The following is a 24818-nucleotide window of genomic DNA, read 5'->3' as shown; positions in this document are numbered from 1 at the left end:
CGCCTCCATCTCCCCGGCTCATCCACTCCATTGGAGCCAATTTGACCTACATTTGAAATGAATTTCGATCAGATCCTCTCTGCCATTGGAGGCTTTGGCAGATACCAGAAAATTCTCTACATATGGATATGTCTACCTCAGATCCTCCTCGCCTTCCACATGCTGGTGAGCATCTTCACCGGAGCCACGCCGCCTCATCAGTGCCGCGAGGGCTCGAGTCCAGCAGCGGGGAATCAGTCCCTGTATTCAGCCACCCTGAACTTCAGCCTCTCCAACTCCTCCTGCTTCTCGCAGGATGTCGTGCTGCTGGGCAACGGCACTCAGCGCGTGCCGTGCAGTGACGGATGGGTCTACAGCAGGGAGACTTTTGAGAGCACCACCGTCACCGAGGTACAGAAACATGACCATCTGGTCTGTTCGGTTTGGGCTGAAGATCAACTTTAGTCATTAATCAGTTCACTTTCATGCTGGGAAAAGAGGCGGAAATCAAAAAAAGCGACAAAAAGGTGTCAAATAGTAGACGGTAGGCTATCATTTGATACTTTTTATTGCTTATATTACCTATTAAATACTTATTATAAGTATCAGAGTAAGGATTTTAATCTCACTAATATATAAAAAGACATATCCAAAGATCATTTGCTGCCAGTGTGGTTTTTAAGCTATGGTGTGGTATCTTTATCCCAAAGTTGGGACTTTTTTGTGTTACAGCAGCCAAAACTACCAGTGTTTAAAACATTTATTAGACCAACACCTAGTGTAGCGTTTATGTCTAAATTAACCGTATTGATATTTACCAAAATCATCTTCTTTTGTTTCTGCAAAGCCTAATCCAAGCGTGCTTAAATTCTTTTATTTAAATTATATTTTTTAATGCTAAAATATAATCGTTGTTGTTAGCCGTTGATTCCCAAATTTACTGTTTTATAAGCAGAAAAAAAGGGAAGCACTTAAAAATTATATTAAGATGTCAAATTACGGTTATTTACTTGCAATGTTGGCCTATAATATGTGAAACACATGTACAATCTGTCCCGCGTGAATGATATTAATTCGTTAAGTGCCAGAAAGAACATTTCTGTCACAGGGTACACAGCAAAATCCGAAGTGTTGATGTGAGTTAAAATTACTGGTGTTAAAAATTTCGAGTTGAAAAGTGTTGGTTTGAGAGTTACAGTAACACTAACGGTGCTGAAAAAGCTCTGTAGCCGGAGTTATTTCAAAGAGTCAATACTATAACACTCATTTGGAGTTGATTTCCACATCCGGGTTTTTCGCGCTCATGGGCATGAGGAGTCCGCCAGAGGTTTGCTGTCAAGATCGAGGAGGTTGTTCAGGTAAGAACTATACAACAAGACCTATGTTATTTTATCATTATTAAATATTGTAACTAACTAGCCTATAACATTATTTATCAGAAGCATGCAATATTTTCCTAATGTGGAGTGTATTCATCTGCGGTAAGAGATGGGATTCGTTAGCTTAGGTAGCTAAACTATCCTCTATAACAAGTTAATATTGCAGCGAAAATAAATGCGTGCTCAATATAATTCTCAATTCTAGTTAGTTCTAATGTCATAAGAGAAATGCTTTCCAGTGTTCAATGCTTATTAAATGAAACGAGGGAGGAGTTAGCTATCCTCTGGATATGTTAAATGTAATGTTAAAATTTGAATTTGTGGTAGCCTAGCTGGCAGCTAAGACAAATGCGTTTAGCCCACTGCTTTTAAGGGAAGCGAACATTCGCCTCAGAAATATCCTATTTAAAAGTGAACTAAACAATCACATGGAGACGTTCAACTCAAGTTTTGGAAAGCGTCAAGATAGGCTAATTACACGTGCTACCAGCGAGTTTAGCAGTAGCCTAGCCTACAAATCTTTGAAGTGGCAGGGGGTTATGGAATTCTGTTAGATGTTAGTGACCAAGCAAGGCGCGCTGCGTTTGTGCATGGATTGCTTGCTAACGGTTAGGATATATCATACATGTTGTAGTAGGCCTAATCTAAGGGAACATTTTCCCCTTTTCTACAGTTTTAGTGAAATAGGCTACCATCCAGTGTTTAAGACAAAGCTGTATAACGACTGAGGGTCGTTGACGTCGCCTCCACTGATAATCCTAGCATGTCGTGTCACAAAACAACCACCACAAAGTAGCAACTAGCCAGACGGCTGTGCATGTGTCAGAAACTCCCGATATAAATGTAAGACTTGCACTCATTAATTTACAGTATAAGGGATATTTGTTGTCATAAGTGAAAGCGTGATGAAGGCAGGTGTGCGTTCAACAGGAAATTTTATGTGGATTATCATCCTGACATGGTTTAAACAGAGATGCTTTTCCCCAAGTAGGCTACAGCGATTTACTCGCAACATAGCAGAACTAAGTATCTAGCCTGCGTGCAGACGAGAAGATCGCCGTTGTCGTCTTATAAACATGTGGATGGGTGGATAATTCATTGGATGCTATTTCTGTGTACCCAAGTTCAGCTATTTTAGTGCGCAGGGGGAAGCCAAATTATGTTCCTGAGGTTGAAGTGGTCTGTCACCCCTTCACAGATCATCACACAATGTATAGCCTAATATTTTCTTAAAGTTGTCCGGATTTGTTGCCACTTAAGCTATGGTTTAAATATATGGTAAAAAATATTCTGTGCCCCCTTCTCTCCACCAGGTGCTGTTGTAAGACATGTTGCTGAAAGTGAAATACCTCAATGTAAAGAAGTACATTAAATTGCACGCAGGATTCACTTATCTAGAATTCATCAGTGAAGGTAAGATAACCTGGCAGAACAAAATTTGTTGCACATGTATCAGTTCATCATGTTTGCATCTCATCTATTTAAAAAACGAATTAAATGTTAACACATTTTATTTTAATGTGTGACATTAAAAACAGTACAGAGCAGTAGGCCTAGGCCTATATTGTTGCTGCAGACTTGTCTAATTTAACCATTTTAAAGACAGGTAAAACAGCTGTTAATAAATATTAGCTAAATAAAAAAGTCAAAATTAGTTTTTAAAAAAGTTTTTCAGGCGTTTTAGGTGACATTATGCTTATCTTTTTGTAAAGCCAAAACCAAGTTTGGACTTCCGGATGCTGCTGACCTTGATATTTTCGATGAAACTGACACAGCTGTCGAAGAAGACATTTTTCTGGAGTTACTGGAGGCCCAACCAGACCTATGCCTGACAATATGTGAAAAGATTTCAGATGAAGGTAAATGTTATCATAACTTAAATTTTCATAGTATAGCCCACTCAATGTAGAGCCAAGTTCTTTTGCTCTTGATGCAGATGACATTGACCTGTCTTCATGCAATATACATGACAGTGGACAGGGCTGGGTCATATTTGTATAGAATGTTGTCTGAACATGAACATTGAAATTGTGTTATTAATGGCATTGTGGAGTAGCCTAAAGAAAGTTAACCAAATCATCTCTCCCAAAGATTTTTGTCCTTTAGCTCATTCCACACCATCCTCCTCGGATACATTATCTTCCCTCACGGACACTATATCACTTTCATCAAGTGACAGTGACCTCAGGGAAAAGGGCATTCCTGCAGGCCGCAGTAGATCCAGCAAAGACAGTTCTGCACCAAATGTTTCTGTGTCAGAGGCTGCAAAAGAGGTAATTGAGAACAGAAAATGTCTTTTGTATTTTTGAGTTGACACCGTTTATACTGTAGATTGTTATACAAATTGAAATTCAAAACATGGTGGTTCCCAACTTGCCCTGTATGAAAAAATGTTAGTAGAAGTTAGTGCTTCTTGCTAGATATGTCTTTCACAGGTTTGTTGACATTCCTCTAAACTTTCACCTTTACTGACAAACAAGTTTTTATTGTTATTATTTTCCCTTTTATATGAGCAGATGGTTAAAAATGCCTTGACTAGGAAACCTGGTGGAGAGGAAATTCTTGAAGAATACAATGCCGAAAATTCACTGAGCCACCGCACCCGGCGGCAGCTTGTTAACATATTGGCAAGTGATATGACTGAGAGACATGGGTAAGAGTAATAGTACCTAATAAAAAAGTAAAGATGGGCCATATGGAATATTCTTGTAATGTATACTGCAGTAAAGACACATACTTCTGATTTAACATTGTCAATTGTATTTCCTCTATAGCAGAATTCCCTCCCGTAAGCAAAAGGAGAAATATGCCCTTGGAATAATTACACTCTTTCCCTCATTGAAGGATCCATTTTCTCCAAACGGCTATGTAAGTCATGCAGTGATTGTAAAACAGCACATTATTTAGTTTTCATCATGGAATAATTACATCAGCTAAATGATTTAAAAGAAAAATCTTAATTCCTCTTTCGTAATAACTATTGTCATAAAACTGTATTGAAATTGTGGATGTTGTTTAACATGTATTGCACCTGTTACATGATAATAGTCCTTGGGTTTCTTTTTGTTGAATCTGCAAAGTCTGTAAGATCGCATTTGATGTTTATTTTTCATCTATGTTTAAATGTGACAGGAGCATTTCTACGACGGAGTGAAAGGCACTGGATATGTAGCGTGGCGCCTCAAAACCATGTCCAGGTCTACAACCAAACGGCCAGTGAAGGAAGTCCCAGTGCATCAAGAACAAGGGCCTAAGCGCAGAAGATTAGCAACCACATTGCCTCAGCAACTTGATGGAGATGCCTGCAAGGAGGCCATCTCATTTCTTGTTCACTCTCCTGATGAAGCAAGTGTATTTCAAAAGATGAAAATGATGTTCCAACATCGCCAGGATCTGGTGCATGATCCACAAAGAACTGCAGATGTCTTCAAAACATTTCCACGCTTTTTGGATGTCAAAGGACTAGTAAGTCAAATCACTTGATATTTTCAACTGTTAATCCTTTTTTTTTTTTTTTGCTGATGTGGATGGCAACAGTAAAAGATGTGATCATTGGTCATCCCAGTCAGGCTATATCCCATATTGGTCAAAATCACATTGCAATGTAAACAATGTTGAGCACTGTCTTTATGTCCTGTGTGTATGATGAACAGGTCAATCAAGACTTCCTGCTGCTGTTTGGTGCTGAAACAGCCACCAAGTTGCTTGAGAAGTGGGACATGTCATTCAAGCCAAAGGTTATTAAAGAAGCCAAACAGCTGACTCAGTCAACTGACCTGTGTCGTTTGATAAAAGCTGCTGAGAAACCAACAGAGAGTGATGCAAATGGTAGGCGTCGCACCATGCTTGTTTGATTTTAATAATATTTATTTTTACCTGTCATTTTGAAATTGTTTTATAAATTCAACCATACACAGACTGGGACAGTGACATGGCCTCTCTGCTGCTACTCCTTCAACTTTTGCCACCCACAGCTGGACGAAAGAGGAGAACCAAAATAAGTCCAACTGATGCAGCACACAAAATGGTGCACTTTCACAAGGTAAATATGTTGTCTCACTTTTTAAAATCCTACAAAACACTTTTTCAGTTTTTGCACTTTTTAGTTTTCCTCTCCATGAAGTATGTGTCTTAGTATTTTGTAATAAGTTAGCAAGGCACATAATGTCAAACTGAATGAATGGTTCATACTCAGCAAGTATAAGCTAGGCCTATATGTCAATATCTCATTTGTTTTTAGTCATGCTGCAGCATTGATGAACACTTGCAAGCAAGAGATGGTAAACAACCATACATCCTCGCTGTTGGTCGAACCCAGAACAGCATTGACACCTTCTACATTGCAGTGGACAAACAGCTCATCCCCTGCCAAGCCACCAGCTCACTCAGTGCTTTTGATGAACTTTTCAAATCCCACTACGTGTTCAACTTATCTTACGACGAGTCACTGGTTCATCTCTACAGTTTTGTGCAGACCACCATATTCAACATTGATGCCACCTCAACAGATGAGTCACCACGTGTTCGTGAGTTGCGTGCCAAAATGTTGAATGAGAACCATGTTTAAATGTTTTATCTGTCAAACTCTGCATAGCACCAGTCAGGCTTTGATAAGTCATTTGCGACTAGGTCACAGTTTTTATCCAAGCACCAAATTTAAGTTGGCTTGTTCACAAGATGGTTGCAGCCGTCAGTTCACTACATATTCTAGTTTAAAAAAACATTTAAATAGTGTTCATGATGAAGATTGTTGTCAAAGTGGTGATGCAGAACCCTCAGAGTCATTTCAAGCTGATTTTGACAGATTACAAGATACAGACATAGCAGTTGCAGGAACAAGTGTTACTCAGAGCCTAGAGGTTGGGTGTTCTGAAAACAATGGGTCAGGTCAAAGAATTAAAAAAAATTCTGAAGCAATTTGCACTAAAATTATTGGTAAACTCAATGGTAGTGGTTTGGCAAATAGTTTTGTGTCATCACTTGTTTGTGATTTGGAAGATTTTGCAGATGGACTGCACTGTGAGTTTAAACATAAAGTACTGAACGTTGTGCCAACAGAAAATCCTGTTAGATCTCCAGTGGAAAAATGTCTTGAGACTTTTGACAATCCAGTTGAGAAGTTCGACACTGAAGCTAAAAGAAAGTCATATTTCCGTGAAAAATGGGGAATTGTGGATCCAGTGGAAAAGACTTTAGGAATACGCTATGATACAAGGTTAAATAAAAAATCAGGCACTTATGACCAGGTACCAGTAAAAGACACTTTTGTGTACATTCCAATTTTGGAAACAATCAAATTTATATGTCGCAATTCTTATATTTGCGAGCTGCTTGCTAAACTATGTGTATCAAAAGAAGACAGATATGAAGACTTTTGTGATGGGAGTTACTATAAGTCTCATCCATTGTTTTCAAAACCACAGACTTCTTTGCAAATTCAGCTTTATTATGATGACTTTGAGACTGCTAATCCACTTGGTTCCAAACGTGGTGTTCACAAAGTTGGTGCAATCTATTTTGTCCTCAGAAATCTGCCTCCAAAGTTAAATTCTGCATTGATGAACATTCATTTGGTTGCATTGTTTCATGCAGAAGATGTGAAAAAATACGGCTTTGATCCTATTTTACAGCCTCTGATTGATGACATAAAGTTTTTGGAGAGCCATGGCATTGATTTACCCTTCTCATCTGAAAAGGTCCATGGCACTATATGTCAGATAACTGGGGACAACTTGGGGATGCACTCAATTTTGGGTTTTGTTGAGTCTTTCAGTGGACGTTACTTTTGTCGTTTGTGTTTAATTGCAAAACAGGATGCACAGAGTGTGTATACTGAGGATGATCCAAAGATCATCTTACGAGGGAAAGAACTTTTTGAAATGCACTGCAGTGAGTTGCAATCTGATCCTCAAAAGCTACATGTGTTTGGCTTAAGAAAGAATTCTACACTGAACACTCTTCAATTCTTTCATGTTTGCCAGAACTTTTCCTTGGACATTATGCATGATATTCTCGAAGGGGTAGCACAATATGAGATAAAGTTACTGTTGGAATATCTGTCAGACAATTTTCTGCCGAAACCTGCTCTTTTGTCACGGATCTATGCTTTTGACTATGGCTACTTGGAGAGCAAAAATCGTCCAACAAGGGTGAACTTAGACAGTAGTGGTAATAGTATAGGTCTTAACTCCATTCAGACTCTTTGTCTGATAAGAAACATTCCTTTAATTTTTGGTGATATTGTGCCAGAAGGAAATCAGAACTGGACTATGCTATTGCTATTGTTGCAAATAATTAACATCATATTCTCTCCATCTGTTACACATGGCATGACTGTGCTTCTAAAACATTTAACAATGGAACATCATGACTTGTTCAAATTGTTGTATCCAGGTAGGAACATGATTCCCAAACACCACTTTATGTTGCACTACCCAACTTGCATCAGAAAAATTGGGCCATTATTGCATGTATGGAGCATGAGAGGTGAGGCTAAACATAGGGTGTTCAAAGACACCCTTAAGAACTTTAAGAACATCACAGTGTCACTTGCCAAAAAACATCAAACATCCATAGCATACAAGTGGGAGACATGTCCTTTAAGCCATGTTGAGTATGGGCCCTTGAAATCATTTGATGTTGATAGTGAGGAAAATAGTGAAATGATCTCCCTAGGCTTGCCTGCTGTTGCAGAAGAGGCTTTCTCTGCTAATTGGGTTAACATTAATGGGACTGAGTACAGAACAGGATTGGTCATTTGTTGTGGTTCTGAACATGAGATGCCGGTGTTTTGCAGAATAAAAACAATAGTTTTGGTCAATAGTCACACCTACTTCATAGTTCAGAAGCTTGTGGTTGAAAATTTCAGTGAACATTGCCATGCTTATAAAGTGTTTGAAACGGATGAAAAAGATGTTGTTAAAGCAGACTGTATTGAAATATACAAGCCCTTTGATTTGCAAAGTGCTTATGGTGATGATGATGGTCTGTACATTGTGCCATTATTTTTGTTGTGAACGTATGCTGTATGGTGCTTGGAATTTAATATTTATTAAAATGCTTATGTGACCAATTTTATGTTTTCTCCTTTTATCCTGTAAAGGGACTTAACAAGGATTTTCACTGAATGTAACACAGTCGTCATACAGTAATTGCACTTTAATGCATTTTTGTATTCAGACAATTAATACAGACTAGTATTTAAAAGCTCATATATGTCACTTTAAAGTGCCAAAATAACACTGTAAAAGTTACAGAATAACACTCTAAGTGAAAACAGTCAACACAATCCAGTGTGAAAATAAACACTTAAAAGTGTCATAAATAACACCATAGTTGTTGTGTAGTAACACCCTCAGTGAAAAGAGTTAACCCAAGCCAGTGTAAAAGTGAACACTTATCAGTGTCCTAAAACAACACTATAAATGTTAGGTAGTTACACTCTGAGTGAAGACACTTCACACCATACAGAGTGAAATTCTAACACTATGGGTGTTATATTTTTAACACTACAATGGAGTTAAAATAATAACACTTTGCAAAGTGTTACTTTAACTCTAAACCAGTGAGAATTATATAAACACTGGAAAAGTGTTAACTTTAACACTATAGGAGTTGAATTAACACTGGAGATTTTGCTGTGTAGAAGCCGCAATAAGTTTTTGGCAAAGTGACTTTCATCGATCTTTTATTTATCCAGTTAAAAAGTCTCATTGACTTACGACTTATGTGACCAAGTGGGTAGCAGAATTTGCAACAAATATCTAGAAGGAAATTTTAATGATTATTTTTTTTAAATTTCCTAGGAAGATATTTTAATTGGCCATAAAGGACTACACTGGTTATAATGTCGCAGTCATAAAGATATGAAGAGCTTGCATTTTTTATGTAACCCTTTGTAAATTCTGTTCACTAAACTCTATTTACCAATATAAATAAAGATATTACACATAGAAAACGCATAGAAACATTGGAAATCACTTTTTGGCAAAACCTGAATTTAGTGTTTTATGTAGGCTACCTATATAACAATATAGTTTTCTTTATTTAGCCTGTTTTTGACAAATATTTGTGTTGTTCTTATGACATGTGGTCATATGACAATGCTTCTTGGCAATAAATCATAGCTTATTTGTTTTCCCTTTAATGTCGTGACAATTGTCAGGAAAATGCATTTGTGGGTTGAGCAGCAGAGTTGAGTACGTGGGTTGTGCCGTGAAAAACTTGACAAATCTTAATCGCTGTTGCTACATTTTCTGTGACCAGCACAACAACATTGTCTGAAATGCGACAAATAGTGATTAAGACTGGGATGCCATGCCAAAGCAGTGTGTGGCCAAACTAGTGAGGAGGAGGTGCCGGGCTGTTGTGGCTGTGTACGGCTTTTCTACATGCTGCAGAGGCCCCTGTTTGATAAATGAATCAGTTGTTAATCTGCCAATATCTCTTGTTTCTTCAGACTTCAATCATATAACCCAATAAACAACACCAAACAAGAGTCACGATTTAAGAGAAGATTTGCAGGTTTTTCATCGGTGCGATCCACATACTCAGCTCTGCTGCTCAACCCACAAATGCATTTTTCTTACAAACGTGGCACCATTTGGCACCCAATGTGGCACCCAAATAAACTGGCTGTCCAAAGAAATAATCAACCAAACATAAATGTTCTTATTTTTTGTGCTAAATGCATGTAATAAAACAATATGGCAAGGCAAATATCTCAAAATCCATGGAAAAGAAAGGAGCTAAATAAGGAAAAACATGAATAAAATAAAATAAAATTCAAATATGTAAAAATCTGAGAAATTATTTCATGAAAGACTGATGTGATGATAAAGAGTAATGAACCCAGCACAGCAAACATCCACATTAGCTTTCCAAAGGGCCTTGGAGCCAAAATAAGCAACTGGCCCCACTCACACCCTGCTGCACCCCTGCTGTTCACGGCTGCTGTTGTAATCATACACAAATTAATCAACAACAGTTTGTATTATATTACATAAGAGTCTTCTTGGCATAAAGGTTCTTGTGTCCTTGATATTGTGCTGTAGTGCCACATATTTTCCTTGACTAACAGTCACTGTCTCAATAAAGGGATTCAGAAATGATTGCCATCATTTTGTACTGCGACCATATCCTGGACAGTTTTGCCACTTCTTCTTGGACTTTGGAAGGTTCAGTTTGTGTGCAAGGACTATTTTATGTTTAATGAGCCAGAACAGAAACAAATGACAGTGTAATTTGAAAATCATCAGTGTCTGGTCATTTACAGCTGGTCAGCTGCCATTTTTGGCAAGTATAGACTGATTTAATCATATTTCCTTAGAGGTTGCAGTCAATCTGACCCTGATGCAGCTCTAACCCTTTCCTAAGGTCCATTTGCACTTGGAACTTTATGACAGTGCTTTGTTTTGTCCAATGCCAGTTTGATACCATACTCTATAATCAATATCAGCAAAGAGCAGCCCAAACACACAAGCAAATTTACTTTGACAATACTCTACATAGACATAGGTACTGGGCCAGATACAGCTACAGGATCTGCATAAACATGTGCAAAGCTCCCATTGCACAGCTTTTGTGCTGATGTTAATGTCAGCAGCAGTCTGGAGCCCTGTAGTTACTGAGTCAGGAGAGCGTTGGCAACTTTTCCACAATATGCGCCTCAGCACTTGAAAGGCCTGCTCTGTAAGATTATATGGTCTGCCACTTTGTGGATGAGTTGCTGTGGTTTGGTTCCTAAAAGCTTCCACGTTGCAATGATACCACTTTCATGTTATTGTGTAGTATCAAAGGAGAAAGAAATTTCAGGAACTGACTTGTTTCACCGATATCATCCTACTACAGTACTACACTTAAATGTATTGAGTTCTTTTACAAAAGTGAGGTGCTTAAGATTACGTGATGTAGCCCGATACTTTGCCCACAGAGTGTATGTCACTTGCACCAGTGTGTGAATGTATGTGTGAATGCGCTTTGGGGTCCTCAGGGACTAGAAAAGCGCTATACAAATACAGGCCATTTACCATTTGCATGGCCATTCACCAATACATAAGAAATAAACAAATGCACAAGGAGTAACTTCTTTTTCCATCTACCAGTGGGACCTGGTGTGCAGCAAAGCTGTGTTCAACAACATTGGATCATCTATCTACATGTTTGGCCTGCTGGTGGGATCGGTGGTGTTTGGAGCCATGGCTGACAGGTAGGCTTTTCTCACTCGGCGCACAGATAGAACAAAGTGTCAGATCCTCAGCATCAAAGCACGACTGTAGGGGTGGCCACTGCTGTAGGCCTTTGCATGTGGTAACTGTATGTAAGGGGAGCAGTTAATTTATTTGCTTCATCAGCTACAGATACACACGATAAAACTGTTCAGACTTAACTGTGTGACAGTAAAAATCACCCATACGTTTAACATTCTTGTTCATTCTCTGTTTTTTCTTTAAACTAGAAACAATAGAAGGGTAGTATCATCAATATCTTGGAAAAGTCTTTGAACTGACACAGTAGATCTATTGCAGAAAGACAAATGGGAAGTGGGAGTGGGTCATGAGACCTGTGCTTCCCTTTTATTGACGGAGCTGAAAGGGTTAAGAAACTGAAGAGTGAAGGCTGCAGTGGGTGGTAGTGAGCAGGTGGCAATATGTGGTCTTCCTGGTAAGTTAGGGCTAAAGTGAACAAAAGGAAGCGTTTGCACCTGAAAAGAAAAACAGCCCAGGGAGCAAACTGAAGTTCCCAGCTTTGTTACTAATTTTCAAACCTCAGATTTTCTCTGGTGAACATAAAGTTATAAGCACTTGGTTTCTGATAACTGCACCTCCTACACTAAGAACTAGATAAAGACTTAGTATTTTTTTTCTTTTATGTGTTTCGAGCTTAGTGTGATATCTTTACTTCTGTTTCGTTGGGTCTACTGGTGCAAATCTTTAATAATGAGGGAGGGCTAACTCACATTCCTGTGTCCTCTCTCTGTCTACAAGGTATGGCCGACGCTTCGTCCTGCTGCTGTCCCTCGCTCTCCAAACTGTGTTCGGTGTCGCTGTGGCTTTCGCACCCAACTTCCCGGTCTATGTGATTCTTCGCTTTGTAGTTGGCACAACAATATCTGGTGTCATCATCAATGCTTTTGTACTTGGTACTAAACAAACACACACACACACACATACTCAAACCCTGCATGAGTATGATGATTTGAGGCTGCTGTAGTGGAGCGTCAGCACAGAATACCCGACAGGCACTTACCTTCCTACTGTGATCATTGTAGTGTATGTATGCATATGTGTTGGGTGGGCCAATCGGAATGAAGCTGTGCACGAACACCGTCATGCATGTAGCAATTATTAACATCTATATGTTTTTAAAAATATTTTAAATAAATCCAAATTCTTTTGATTTTCATATAGATCATGTCTCATGAGTCATGTTCAACATACGTTGCCCATTCGAAACGTAATGTTCACCAAGACAACCATAAATAAAGGATGAAGAATTTGAGAAAGCGCTGCTAGTAATTATAAAAAAAGTGATGTTTTCATAAAACACAGTGGCTGATATATAATCTCAGGTTCATTTAAATGGTGAAAAAAGATAATTCATTAATATTTTTTTAAATTGTCAATTATTTAACAATAATGCCATGTATGACAGGACTGACATTTCTGTTGATGCAGGATAGTGTGTTTATGTTTTTTAAATGTTTAAGCGTTCCTATTTTAATTTCCTCATTATGACTTTAATTTTAAAGCAATATCAGATCAATAAGATGCATCTCAGACATATAAGGACCTCATTTATTCATATAGAACTTTTATACTAAAAAACAACTTACATTTCAATATTAAATATTTAATTTGGTAATTAATTTATAAATTAATTAATCTATTAATGTTATTATTATTTTTCAAAACTTTTCACACTTTTCTGATGACTTCAGGGTTTGTCATTTTCCGAAGAGTTTTTAATAAAGAAAACATAATGACATACGCCTCAACAAAATCATCCTCCTAGTCAGTGTTAAGACTTTTTAAGTTTTATTAATCGTCACAGATCCAGCACAGGCGTGTTTCTGGTTGAGTGTCCCAAAAGTGTGTGTATAAAAAAAACACGTTGGTATCTGTTGCAATGTGATTACATTTACTTTAAATGCAGATTAAATGCAGTTAAAACACTATTTCAAACCTACATAGTTTTATATCCTGGCTGATAAACTTCAATTTTATTTACTCAGAGTGGAAACATGGAAACAGCTAACGAGGCTCTAATTAGATACACTGAGAGACACCGCTAATACAAATTTATGGTTGGTGTCTGTGTGGAGTCTGAGGGATTGTGGGATTTGAGTCTGTGAAGATATATTTGTACACAGTTCTCTAAAAAAGCCAACAGCACATAAACTGACATTGGTGGCCTTGCAGATATGTTCACTGCTGACTGGTTGAAAGTATATATTTAAAAAAAACATGCGTGGGAAGCACAGATAGTATTTGCAGTGGTTAGTATTTATTCTTTCACTTGGTTTCACTTCACTACAAAGATGTTCTTATTGTCTTACAACCAGAGCCAATATCAGCACAAACATGAAGGGAACAGTACACACCTATAGCATGCTGATCAGTGGTTCCTGCAGGTTGCTGGTTCTCGCTGGATGAAATCAGTTACAAAGAGGATGCTGCACCATAAACCTGCTTCTGATTTGAGATTACTGTGGTTCCCAGTCGTTTGCATGCAACACGTCAACTTATTTCCAAACAGTCTGTGACTGCCAGCTGAGTGAATGGTAAATGGATTGGTTCTTTTATAGTTATAGTTAAAGTTTTCTACTCTACAAGCACTTTTTTCTACATCTGCATCTAACATTCACACTCACACTCTGATAAATGCACTGGGAGCACATCAGGGTTCAGTACCATGCCCATTGCCCAAGGACTGGAACAAGCACACTAAACAACAAGCCTACCGATTTGTAGAAGACCTGCTCTGCCTCCTGATGGCCAGGGTGGCAGCAAGCCTTGACAAAGCCAGAACCAGAAATGGAGAACGCTGACTGCAACAACCTGCCACTGACCAAAGCAACCTCAAGGAGGTTTTTGCCAACCCGCAGGGTGATACACATTTTTTCCTTGTGACCAGCGGTTGCCAGGTTTTCACTGAATGGGTCTAGGCTTGTGTGACTGGGGGTTTAGGAGTCTATTTCACAACAACTGCCAGCAACCTGCAGAAACCACTCAAAAACTAGTCGAAGAATACTCATTTTTCCCTCACGATTGGTTGTTGCCAGATGGTTACAGAGCAGCCTGTGTGACATTTAAATTATCAACCCCTTTTGTGAGTGTGGACTCTTCCTCTCTTTGCTCTTTAAATACTTTGCTTCTTTTATTGATTTTTATTGATTTTTATGCAGATTTTTTCCCTTTTTTCCGTATGAGCTTACCTGCGATAGCTTCTGGATACTGGACACTTATAGATCATCAGGACTAAAGTGTTCTTAACAGAAACAGCAACATTTTTATAGTTAGCTTATCTTCAGCGCTCCGTGTGTTTGTGGCCTACACACAGCTGAAGCCTGATTACAGCGTCTGGGCACTGAACAGCCTGGAAAGATGCTAACCGCTCGGCTAACTAGCAACAAGATGCCTTCCCTCTCCACAGATGACTACCACAGCCTCCTGCAGAAGATTTCAGTACTGGAGACAAAAATTCATCGCTTAGAAGTAAACGTGGAGGTAAATGGACTGTGTGGAAATGAAACAACCTTGCCTTTGATTCAAAACAATGGCGATGAGCAAGCTAGTACACAGCTAAGGAGCACAGATAACATGACCAAGAAAGTAGACTCTGTGCATTATAATAAATCCTCAAGCGAAAATCCCCCCTTGGACTGTCTTGGTGCAAAACCAAGACATAAATCATGTCTCCTGGAAGGGGGAGGACGTATCACAGGCAGAGCACAGCGAGCTGAAATCTCTGAAACCGACTGGCCTTCACTTCCTACAAGACAGGGAAGCTCTTCAACCCCTGTATATGGGAGGAAACAGGACTGGACAACCGTGAATAGGAAGGTTAACAACAAACCTTCAAAACAACTGAATGTGAAACTGCAGAACAGATTTGCTCCACTATCAAAGGACCCTGGATCTATATCGGACAACCATCCATCTAAAAGTAGCGAAGTAAGGACTGAAAATCTGTTGAAAAGTAAAAGGCCACAGGGAAAGCTAAAGGCTAGGCCTGAAACTCTGATTTTGGGTGACTCTGCCGTTAAGGATGTACAAAGGATGTGCGGTAAGAACACTAAAGTGCTCTGCTTCCCTAAGGATATGGTCAACAACCTGAAGGAGAGAATTCTTCAAATTGCAGATGAATATCCAACTGTGACAAACATTGTTCTGCATACAGGGTCAAACGATGTGTCCAAACAACAGTTGGAGGTTCTGAAACGGGACTTTACTGGATTATTAAATACTGTAAACTCTCTGAATGCAGCTGTATTCATCAGTGGACCTGTACCGCCGGTCAGAGGAGGAGACGAGAGATTCAGCAGGTTGTTTGCACTGAATAAATGGCTTATATCAGCATGTACTGACCACTCAGTGCATTTTATCAACAACTTTAATATTTTTTGGGAACGCAGGAGCCTGCGTTCCCAACCCAGAAGAGCTTCGCCCAGAAAAGCTTCAGAAAGGAGAGACATCAGAGGCAAGAAGAGGGGTCCCTATTTGCCTCCAACTCTCTCAACAACACCAACGACCAGGACCAGGGACCATGACCTTCCCCAGTCCCCCAAACCCCTGACAGGCCATCACCCTCTCCCCCCCTCCCTTTCTCCCTCCTCCCCACCCCTGAAATTCACTGAGGAGATGATGGAGCGGGTCAGTGCTGGGCTCAGATCTACCCCCCGGCCCAATCCCTTTTTGTCCCCCATAAACCCCCCACCAGAGCAGCCAAAGGTTTGCCATCGAGCCCCGCCCTCAACAAAGCAATCGAAGTTACATTGCCCAGCCTCGCCCCCCTTAGTTCCTCCTTACCACCTTCATGCTCTGTCTCCGCAGTCTGATGTGTGATGTGTGGAGGGTCCGGGCTGCGAGGATTATGGCAGTGGCGACTTTTCCCAGGAGAAGCTGGGACCCTGTTTACTAGAAGGTTTTAAAATCTCTGTACTTTTAGGTGACAGAAGGAGACATGTGGCCTGGTCAAAACACAGAGAGCTGCACTCTAAAAGATCTTTAAATATAGTAAACATACCTTGTGTGCCACAGACTGCTCCCAAACACAAGGGGGCAAATAATGCCTCTAAAACACTTAAGTTGGCTTCATTAAATGTTAGATCTTTAGCTGGGAAAACATTTTTAATTAATGATTTAATCACTGAGCACAGCCTTTTTTATGTTTTTAACTGAAACTTGGTTGGACCAAAGTAACAGTGGAGCTGTTCTCATCGAGTTGACCCCTCCTAACTACAGTCAAAGGAGCTTGCAAAGAAAAGCGTCTGGACTTCTTTAAGTTGCTTGAAGACGTTTCACCTCTCATCCGAGAAGCTTCTTCAGCTTCTTCAGTTCTCGGATGAGAGGTGAAACGTCTTCAAGCAACTTAAAGAAGTCCAGACGCTTTTCTTTGCAAGCTCCTTTGACTACGATGACCTGGATGACTGAGAACCTTCACAGACCTCCTAACTACAGTTTTATCAGTGAGGCCAGGGTGAGCAGGAGAGGAGGGGGGGTTGCTGTCTTATTTAATGACTCATTTCAATGTAAGCAGCTCTCTCCTGGAAGTTTTCAGTCTTTTGAATATGTGGCTTTACAGCTGAAGGCCCCATCCAAAGTTGTGTTTCTTAATGTTTACAGGCCTCCCAAATACTGCACAGACTTTTTTAATGACCTCAGTGAACTGCTGTCTGTGATCTGTGTTGATTTCGACTGTGTAATTATTGTTGGAGATTTTAACATCCATGTGGACAACCCTCAGGACAAAGGGACTAAAGACCTGAGTAACACTCTGGGCAACTTTGGGCAATTTCAGCACACACAAATATATCAATAGCAGTGATCACAAAACTGTGTATAACTGAACACAGTAGTGAGATCTTTAACCAGGTCTTCCCATTAACACCTGGCCTGTCCAAAGGTTCAGTCAATGAGCTCGTCAATAGCTTTAATGCAAAAATGTTAAATGTAATGGATACAATTGCTCCCATTAAGGTGAAGGTTATCTCTGGAAGGAAAAAGTCTCCATGGAGAAACTCCACACTAGTGAAAAATGAAAAAAGAGAGTGTAGGAAAGCTGAGCGCAGATGGAGAAAAACAAACCTCCAGGTTCATTATGACATCTATAAAGAGAAACTTCACAATTATAATTTACAACTGAGGAGTGCAAGGAGGTCCTACTTCTCTGACATCATCACCAAAAACAGTCATAATGCTCGGGTCTTATTTTCTACAGTTGACAGGCTAACAAACCCTCCTGTGTCAGTGGCAGCTGAACTTCATTCGACCATGGCCTGCAATGACTTTGCCAAATTCTTCACAGAAAAAATCCAAAAGATTAGACAAGCAATTGGTACATCAACAGCAGATCCAGGATATGTACTGTGTCCACCAAAAAACTGTTTAAACACCATGAAACAGTTTCAACCTATTAACAGCAAAGACCTGGAGGACATCTTAGGTCAACTGAACTCCTCCTCTTGCTGTTTAGATGTCCTGCCAACAAGTGTTTTCAAGAAGGTCTCAAAGACTTTGGAGTCAGACCTGTTACAGATCGTCAACTTTTCTTTAATGTCAGGTGTGTTTCCAGAACCACTAAAAACTGCTGTAATCAAACCTATACTGAAAAAGGACAATCTTGACAAGACACAAGTGAACAACTACAGGCCGATCTCAAATCTCCCATTTTTAAGTAAGATCATTGAAAAAGCAGTTTCTCAACAGCTCAATTACTTCTTAAAACAGAATAACTGCTACGATGCCTTCCAGTCAGGTTTTAGACAGAACCACAGCACTGAAACCGCTCTGACAAAAGTGTTTAATGACATATGTCTGAACACAGACAGTGGAAAAAATGTCAGTCTTAGTTTTACTGGATCTCAGTGCAGCATTTGATACAGTTGACCACAACATATTACTCAAATGACTGGAGAACTGGGCAGGTCTTTCAGGAACTGTACTAAACTGGTTCAAAACTTAGAAAACAGGAAATACTTTGTATCAATAGGTAACTTCACATCTGAGCAGACAAGTATCACATGTGGAGTTCCCCAAGGTTCCATCTTGGGACCCCTTCTGTTTAACATTTACATGCTCCCACTGGCACAGATTATAAAGAACAACAAAATAAACTATCACAGCTATGCAGATGACACACAAATATATATCACAATGTCACCAGGAGACCGAGGCCCTGTACAGGCTCTTGGTAAATGCATTGAGGAAATTAATGACTGGCTGTGCCACAATTTTCTCCAGCTAAACAAAAACAAAACTGAGGTAATAGTCTTTGGTGCCAAAGAAAAACGATTACAGGTCACCAGAGAACTTCAATCTATACACCTAAAAACCACAAACCAGGCGAGAAATTTGGGTGTAGTGATGGATGCAGACCTAAACTTAGAAAAACACATTAAGACAATAACAAAATCAGCTTACTATCACCTCAAGAATATATCAAGGATAAAAGATCTGATGTCTCAACAGAACCTGGAAAAACTAGTCCATGCATTCATCTTTAGTAGGCTTGATTACTGTAACAGCATCTTTACAGGTCTACCTAAAAAATCAGTCAGACAACTACAGCTCATTCAGAACTCTGCTGCTCGAGTCCTCACTAAGACCAAAAAAGTGGACCACATCAGTCCAGCTCTGAGGTCTTTACACTGGCTGCCTGTCCGTCAGAGGATAGACTTTAAAGTTCTGATGCTGGTCTATAAAGCTCTGAATGGTTTAGGACCAAAATACATCAGTGACCTCCTGACCCAGTATGAACCTTCCAGATCCCTCAGGTCCTCTGGATCCGGTTTTTTAACCAGACACGGAGAAGCTGCATTCAGCTTTTATGCTCCTTATATCTGGAACAAACTCCCAGAAAGCTTCAGATCAGCTGAAACACTCAGTTTATTTAAATCCAGGTTGAAGACTCACCTATTCTCAGCTGCATTTGAATAAAGCACCAAATCCACACCTTTAAGCTTAAATTTCAAAACTTACATTTTAACTACTGATTTTATCTGCTGTTTTGTTTTGTTTTTATCGATTTTAAATCATGCTTTTTATTTGTTTTTGTTTTTTAATGTCTCTGTAAAGCACTTTGAATCACCTTGTTGTTGAATTGTGCTATATAAATAAACTTGCCTTGCCTTACTCACTTAAACCTTGTTACACATCCAAAAAAGCACACAGGTTATATCAGGTGATTAACGGTCACAAGATTCGTGGTCACATGACTCAAAACCTCATAGACTACTAATGCACCACCATGCCAGACATTTATAAGCTCTGTCTAGCGCTTTCCTTATTTTCACCTAAGTTCTCATACAGTTATTTTTTGTGCTGAGTAAGCAAACATGACAGAACTTTTAGATGTAAATTCAGGCTTTAGACAGCTAGGCTCTCCTCATCTTTATGCTAACAACAAAGGAACACATTTGTGCAGACCTTTCATTATCTTCAGATATGCAAATAAACTGGTTGAAAGCTGTTTTTGCAAAACCCTTGCCACCATTACCCACAATTCCTCTCCTCTCCTCGCTTCGTTCTACAGGTACTGAGTGGACATGCACCAAGAGACGCATGCTGGCTGGTATCATCACCGACTATGCCTATGGCCTGGGTTATATGCTGCTAGCAGGAGTAGCATATCTTATACGAGACTGGAGAAAGCTGCAACTAGCAATATCAGCCCCGGGCTTCCTGCTTAGCTTCTATATATGGTGAGAAATTCAACTGACATCTGAATATAAAATCTGCCCTGCTCAGACATGAAAATACACCTGCATTTCTATGAGTGTCTTGCATGTTATCATTCCTCATTTTCTCCTTTTCTCTACCTCTCTGTTTGACCTCTCAATGCCAACAAGGGTGCTTCCCCATTCGGCCAGATGGTTGTTGGCCAACAACAGGAGAGAGGAGGCCATCGCGCTCCTTCGCAAGGCAGCGCTTGTTAATGGTCGTGTCTTACCTCCCACCGTACAGGTGTGTGTGTGTGTGTCAGGTTCAGGATCACCTGGTTCAAAAACAGTGTTTGTGACAGTGCTAGGCTTTATTTTTACAGCCACCTTTCTCCTGTTTACTCTGTAATCTCTAACAAAAACCTCGTACTCCTCCAGCAGCAATCGCACACAAACCTAACTGCATTTCAGATCACACACCAGTAGTGTGAGCATTCATTACATGCTACATTAAACCAAGGGAAAACAGTGAACAGGGCATGCTGTCCTGGAAGCAAATGTTTGCTCCTTTGATCTTCATGTGGCCTCGTGCGACTCTGTAACAAAATTAAAAGAAAATAATCACAGAGAAATCTCCTCCCCTTACAGTTGCCTTTATATCAGCAGCGATGATCTCGGAAAAGCCGCAGAGATTTCGTCGTCTTCATCATTTCCATGCGAAAAAGAAAAGAAAAAGCCATATTAAATGTTTTGTTTTGTCTCGTAGGACTCATGCTGCAGTTCTCTCATGAAACGGGTCCCTTTGGCATTTTCTATCTGGCAAGATATTCATAAGAATTAAATATGAATCAAGTGAAAGCTGAGCTTCCTGAGGAAAATGAGACAATCACGAAATGAGGAGTACAACTTTTATACAGTGAAACTTAATAAATAAATAAAAACATACATTTCTAAGCTGGTTTTCAAAACTGAATCCTCTGATTTGATGATGGCCACATGAAAGCTGAAGGACTTGAGGTTTCGTGCTGAGAACACTGTTTTCTTGATTTGTTTTAATGCAGCGTGTAATGCATGGTCAGGATAGCAGGGATTTTCTCGGGCTGTGTGCTGAACACGTGCAAGTTTGTGGCACAGATGAAACTTCAATAACTGGTTGTCATGACTCACAGCTGGTGATACACTATTGCAGTCTAGTGACGACCTTCCAGACTAATCAGTCTTCCCGTTACCGTGGTTTCATGTACAGAGCTAGACGGAGAGATACGCAGTAACTATATTGTTTGATCAATATGTAAAAAGGCTTGAATTAATTCACTTCACATGTAATGAATAAAGAATATATGCAACTTTACCTTTTTGAATGAAATTACAAATAAACGTAAATTTTCCATGAATTCTATTTCAGTGCTATCAGGCCAAAAATGATCCAACAATGTCCTGTATATGGCTGTGAAAAAGGCCATCCTGCTTTACTACTGAGTATTTTATGTACTTTAAATTTTGATACTAAAACATGTTTTATTATTAATCATGTACAGGTGTTAAAATTGAAATTGACAGGTGGGGAACCCTGAGATAGATGGAGCAGTGCCACAGGGGGGTTAACTTAAATAAGTCACATGATGATGTGCACTGGGAGTTACAGTAGTTTCTTTGTGGACAGCCGGTGATCAGCTGACCTGTACTCCTGGTGTTGATGACTCAGAGGTTTACTGCTCCTTGTGGATTTAGCTAAATGCATTCGGCAAAGATATAAGCAGTCGTTACATGAGCCATCATGACTGCTTAAAGCCAGCGTGGCTAAAGGCACCTGTACCACAACACTGCTAAGTACTAGATCAGCCTACACATAACTGTATGGGGTTTGTAAGCTGAAGCATGCTCCACACCTTATAAAAACATCTGGTTTGAGGATTTTTAATGTAACACTTAGATTTAAATATAGTATATTTTGATTTAACATTTACAGTACATCAAGTAGTGTAGGGATGTTTTTAATGTACAGGTAAAATGTAAAAGCCTCTTTTGTGGTTTCTGATTCGTTTGTGGCGTCCACATCAGGTTGAGTGTGAGATATCGGTCGAGGGGAAGAGAAGTCACTCGGCTGTCGATCTGGTACGCACGCCTCAGATGAGGAAAAGATCGCTGATCCTGTTCTATGTTTGGTACGACTTCTTGTCGTTTCACTGTCATTTTCAGCAGAGACAATGTCTCTGTAGCTTTTTACCACTCCTCTCTTTCTCCCCTTTGAAATCACAGGTTTGTGAATGTGCTGGTCTATTATGGTCTCTCACTGGGCGTGTCCAGGTTGGGGACAGACCTCTACCTGACCCAGTTCGTGTTCGGGCTGGTTGAGATCCCAGCTCGTTCTCTGGTCCTCGTCGTGCTGCCCTTTAGCCGCCGACTCACTCAGAGTGGCTTTCTGGCAATCGGAGGCCTCGCCTGTCTGCTCATGCTTGCAGTGCCTGCAGGTAAGATGGAAACTTGCTAAAATGCTTTTTCTTCCTCAAAAAGCTAATATTAAAATTTATTTCATCACTTGAATGATTTTTCTCCTTCCGTCTGCAGATCATCCCAATCTCCTGAGTGGTCTCGCCATGGTAGGGAAGTTTGGCATAGCGGCGTCGTTTGCTGTGATCTATGTCTACACTGCTGAGATATTCCCCACGGTGCTTCGGTGAGACTTCTGTCCTAATCATCAAACGGTTATTTCAGTGACGCATTCCTGAAACAGTTTCTTTTCCCTTGCTGTGCCAAAAGGCAAACAGGAATAGGCGTATCCTGTATGTTTGCAAGGATAGGTGGTGTGCTGGCACCCATTATCAACATGCTGCATAACCACAGCCCGGCCACACCCCTCGCCATCTTCGGCATCTCTCCGCTTCTGGGAGCTGTCCTTGCCCTGGCCCTTCCTGAAACTGCCAACAGACCTCTTCCAGACACAGTGGAGGATGCAGAGAACTGGGATGTTAGGTAATTGTTTAAAAACCTGCTTGCTTCTGAGCAAAATACAAAAGAAAGGATGAAAGTAAAAACGCAGGTTAGCAAACTTTAACACACAGTCTTCAATTTGAACTCCAAAGCACATGAAACCTCTACACTTATGAGTGTCTACTTTTTGTTATTCCTCTCTCACAGGACACCTCCAACCGAGGAAAACCCAGAGATGTGTGAAGATGATAGCCAATCAGGACGCAGCACAGAGAAGCTGGAGTTATGCAATCTGGCAAGCCACACCTAATGCACAGCCTCAGCTTTGATGCCAGAAATACTACTTTTCACAAAACCCTCTATGCAATTACACGTCAGGTGTTTGATTCTGAGCAGAACATATTTCAAATGGAAAAAAAGCAGCACAGAAATATCTGTGTTTTACAATCTTTTAAATCCATCAGAGATTTACACCTTTTACTTGAGGTTTGAATGTGGCTAGGCAGAATAATAGCTCCTATTAGGATTTTGCACATGTGTATATATTCATCCATGCATGAGAGCACTCATACATCACTTCCCTGCCACCAGAACGTCTGCACTGCCTTTTGGGTGAAAACAATCAGCGTAAAAGTGCATTACTGTAGGGTCTTTACATCAATATAAAGCTGAGTTGGATTGTTCTGTAAGTATGTCATTTAAGTCAAATTTAAAGAGTAAACAGTCACATTTGTAAAATCTGCCAGTTTAATAATAACTCTGTAGCAACAATGAAAACGCAGCAAAAATTAATTTAATCTTCTCCTGTATGTAAGTCGGCTAACAGTTAGCTTGTCAGACATGGCTACAGCAAGCTAAAGCGACTTCCTCTCTCCTTCTGCGACACTCGTTAACTCCAGAAACTTCTTGTAGAACCACATGTATTAACTTGAAGTAATAGTTCACTGTATGACTTTCTCAGTCTACCACGTTATCGTGGAGGAATTCTGGGACATCTTCCTTACAGCGTTGTTTCAGTTAATTGAGGTTTGCAGGCATTTGTTTATACACAGCTCTGTTAAGCACCTGCAACAGCATTTTAATCAAATTGAAGTCTTGACTTCGACGGGACCATTGTAACGCCTGGATTCTTTTCAGCCGTTCTGTTCCTGCTGTGCTGTTACGTGACCATATTTGGGTCAAACGTTAGCTGACGGACAGATAGTCACACGTTTGACTTTAGATCACTTGTGTGTACGGAGGAGTTCATGGTCGACTCAGTCACTGAAAGATGCTTAGGTCACATGGCCAACAGGAAGCCTGAATCATCACCCCTCCACCACCGTGCTTCACAGCTGATATGAGCTGTAAGTGCTGATATGCTGAGTTTGGTTTTAGCCAAAAGATATTCTTCAGAAGTGTTGTGGTTTGTTCAGATGTTACTGTTCAAACCTAAGCATTGGTGCCATGTTCATTTTAGAGAGGAGATGTTCTCCTGGTAGGTCCTCACAAGCAAGCGACTTTTTCTGTCTTTTTTTAATTGTACTGTCATGAACTTTAACATTTAACATTCTAACTGAAGTGTGTAGACTCTGAGATGTAGCTCACGTAGCTGTTTTTTGCTGTTACTCTGAGCATTTGGTGGTCTGACTTTGGGGTGTCCATTCCTC

General features: G+C 40.0%; 2 protein-coding genes across 2 annotated transcripts; both read left to right on the top strand.

Annotated features, from left to right (window-relative positions):
- Window positions 1–57: 57 nt before the first annotated feature.
- On the top strand, window positions 58–23479 carry LOC146610019 (solute carrier family 22 member 13). Its single transcript, XM_085347055.1, has 10 exons — window positions 58–390; window positions 11462–11565; window positions 12344–12498; window positions 20112–20280; window positions 20428–20542; window positions 22300–22403; window positions 22498–22709; window positions 22807–22915; window positions 22999–23211; window positions 23377–23479. The coding sequence occupies exons 1-10, from the start codon at window positions 58–60 to the stop codon at window positions 23477–23479; spliced, it is 1617 nt and encodes a 538-aa protein (XP_085203181.1).
- Window positions 2687–6001, top strand: LOC146610020 (uncharacterized). Its single transcript, XM_085347054.1, has 9 exons — window positions 2687–2771; window positions 3071–3217; window positions 3450–3631; window positions 3875–4011; window positions 4133–4226; window positions 4491–4823; window positions 5012–5186; window positions 5276–5400; window positions 5599–6001. The coding sequence occupies exons 1-9, from the start codon at window positions 2687–2689 to the stop codon at window positions 5923–5925; spliced, it is 1605 nt and encodes a 534-aa protein (XP_085203180.1). The 3' UTR covers window positions 5926–6001.
- Window positions 23480–24818: the final 1339 nt, after the last annotated feature.

Source organism: Diplotaxodon limnothrissa, linkage group LG22, assembly GCF_057381915.1.
Source record: "Diplotaxodon limnothrissa isolate DT_005_m linkage group LG22, D_limnothrissa_male_GT1.1, whole genome shotgun sequence".
NCBI classification, from domain to species: domain Eukaryota; kingdom Metazoa; phylum Chordata; class Actinopteri; order Cichliformes; family Cichlidae; genus Diplotaxodon; species Diplotaxodon limnothrissa.
This window is presented reverse-complemented; position numbering and strand designations above follow the sequence as displayed.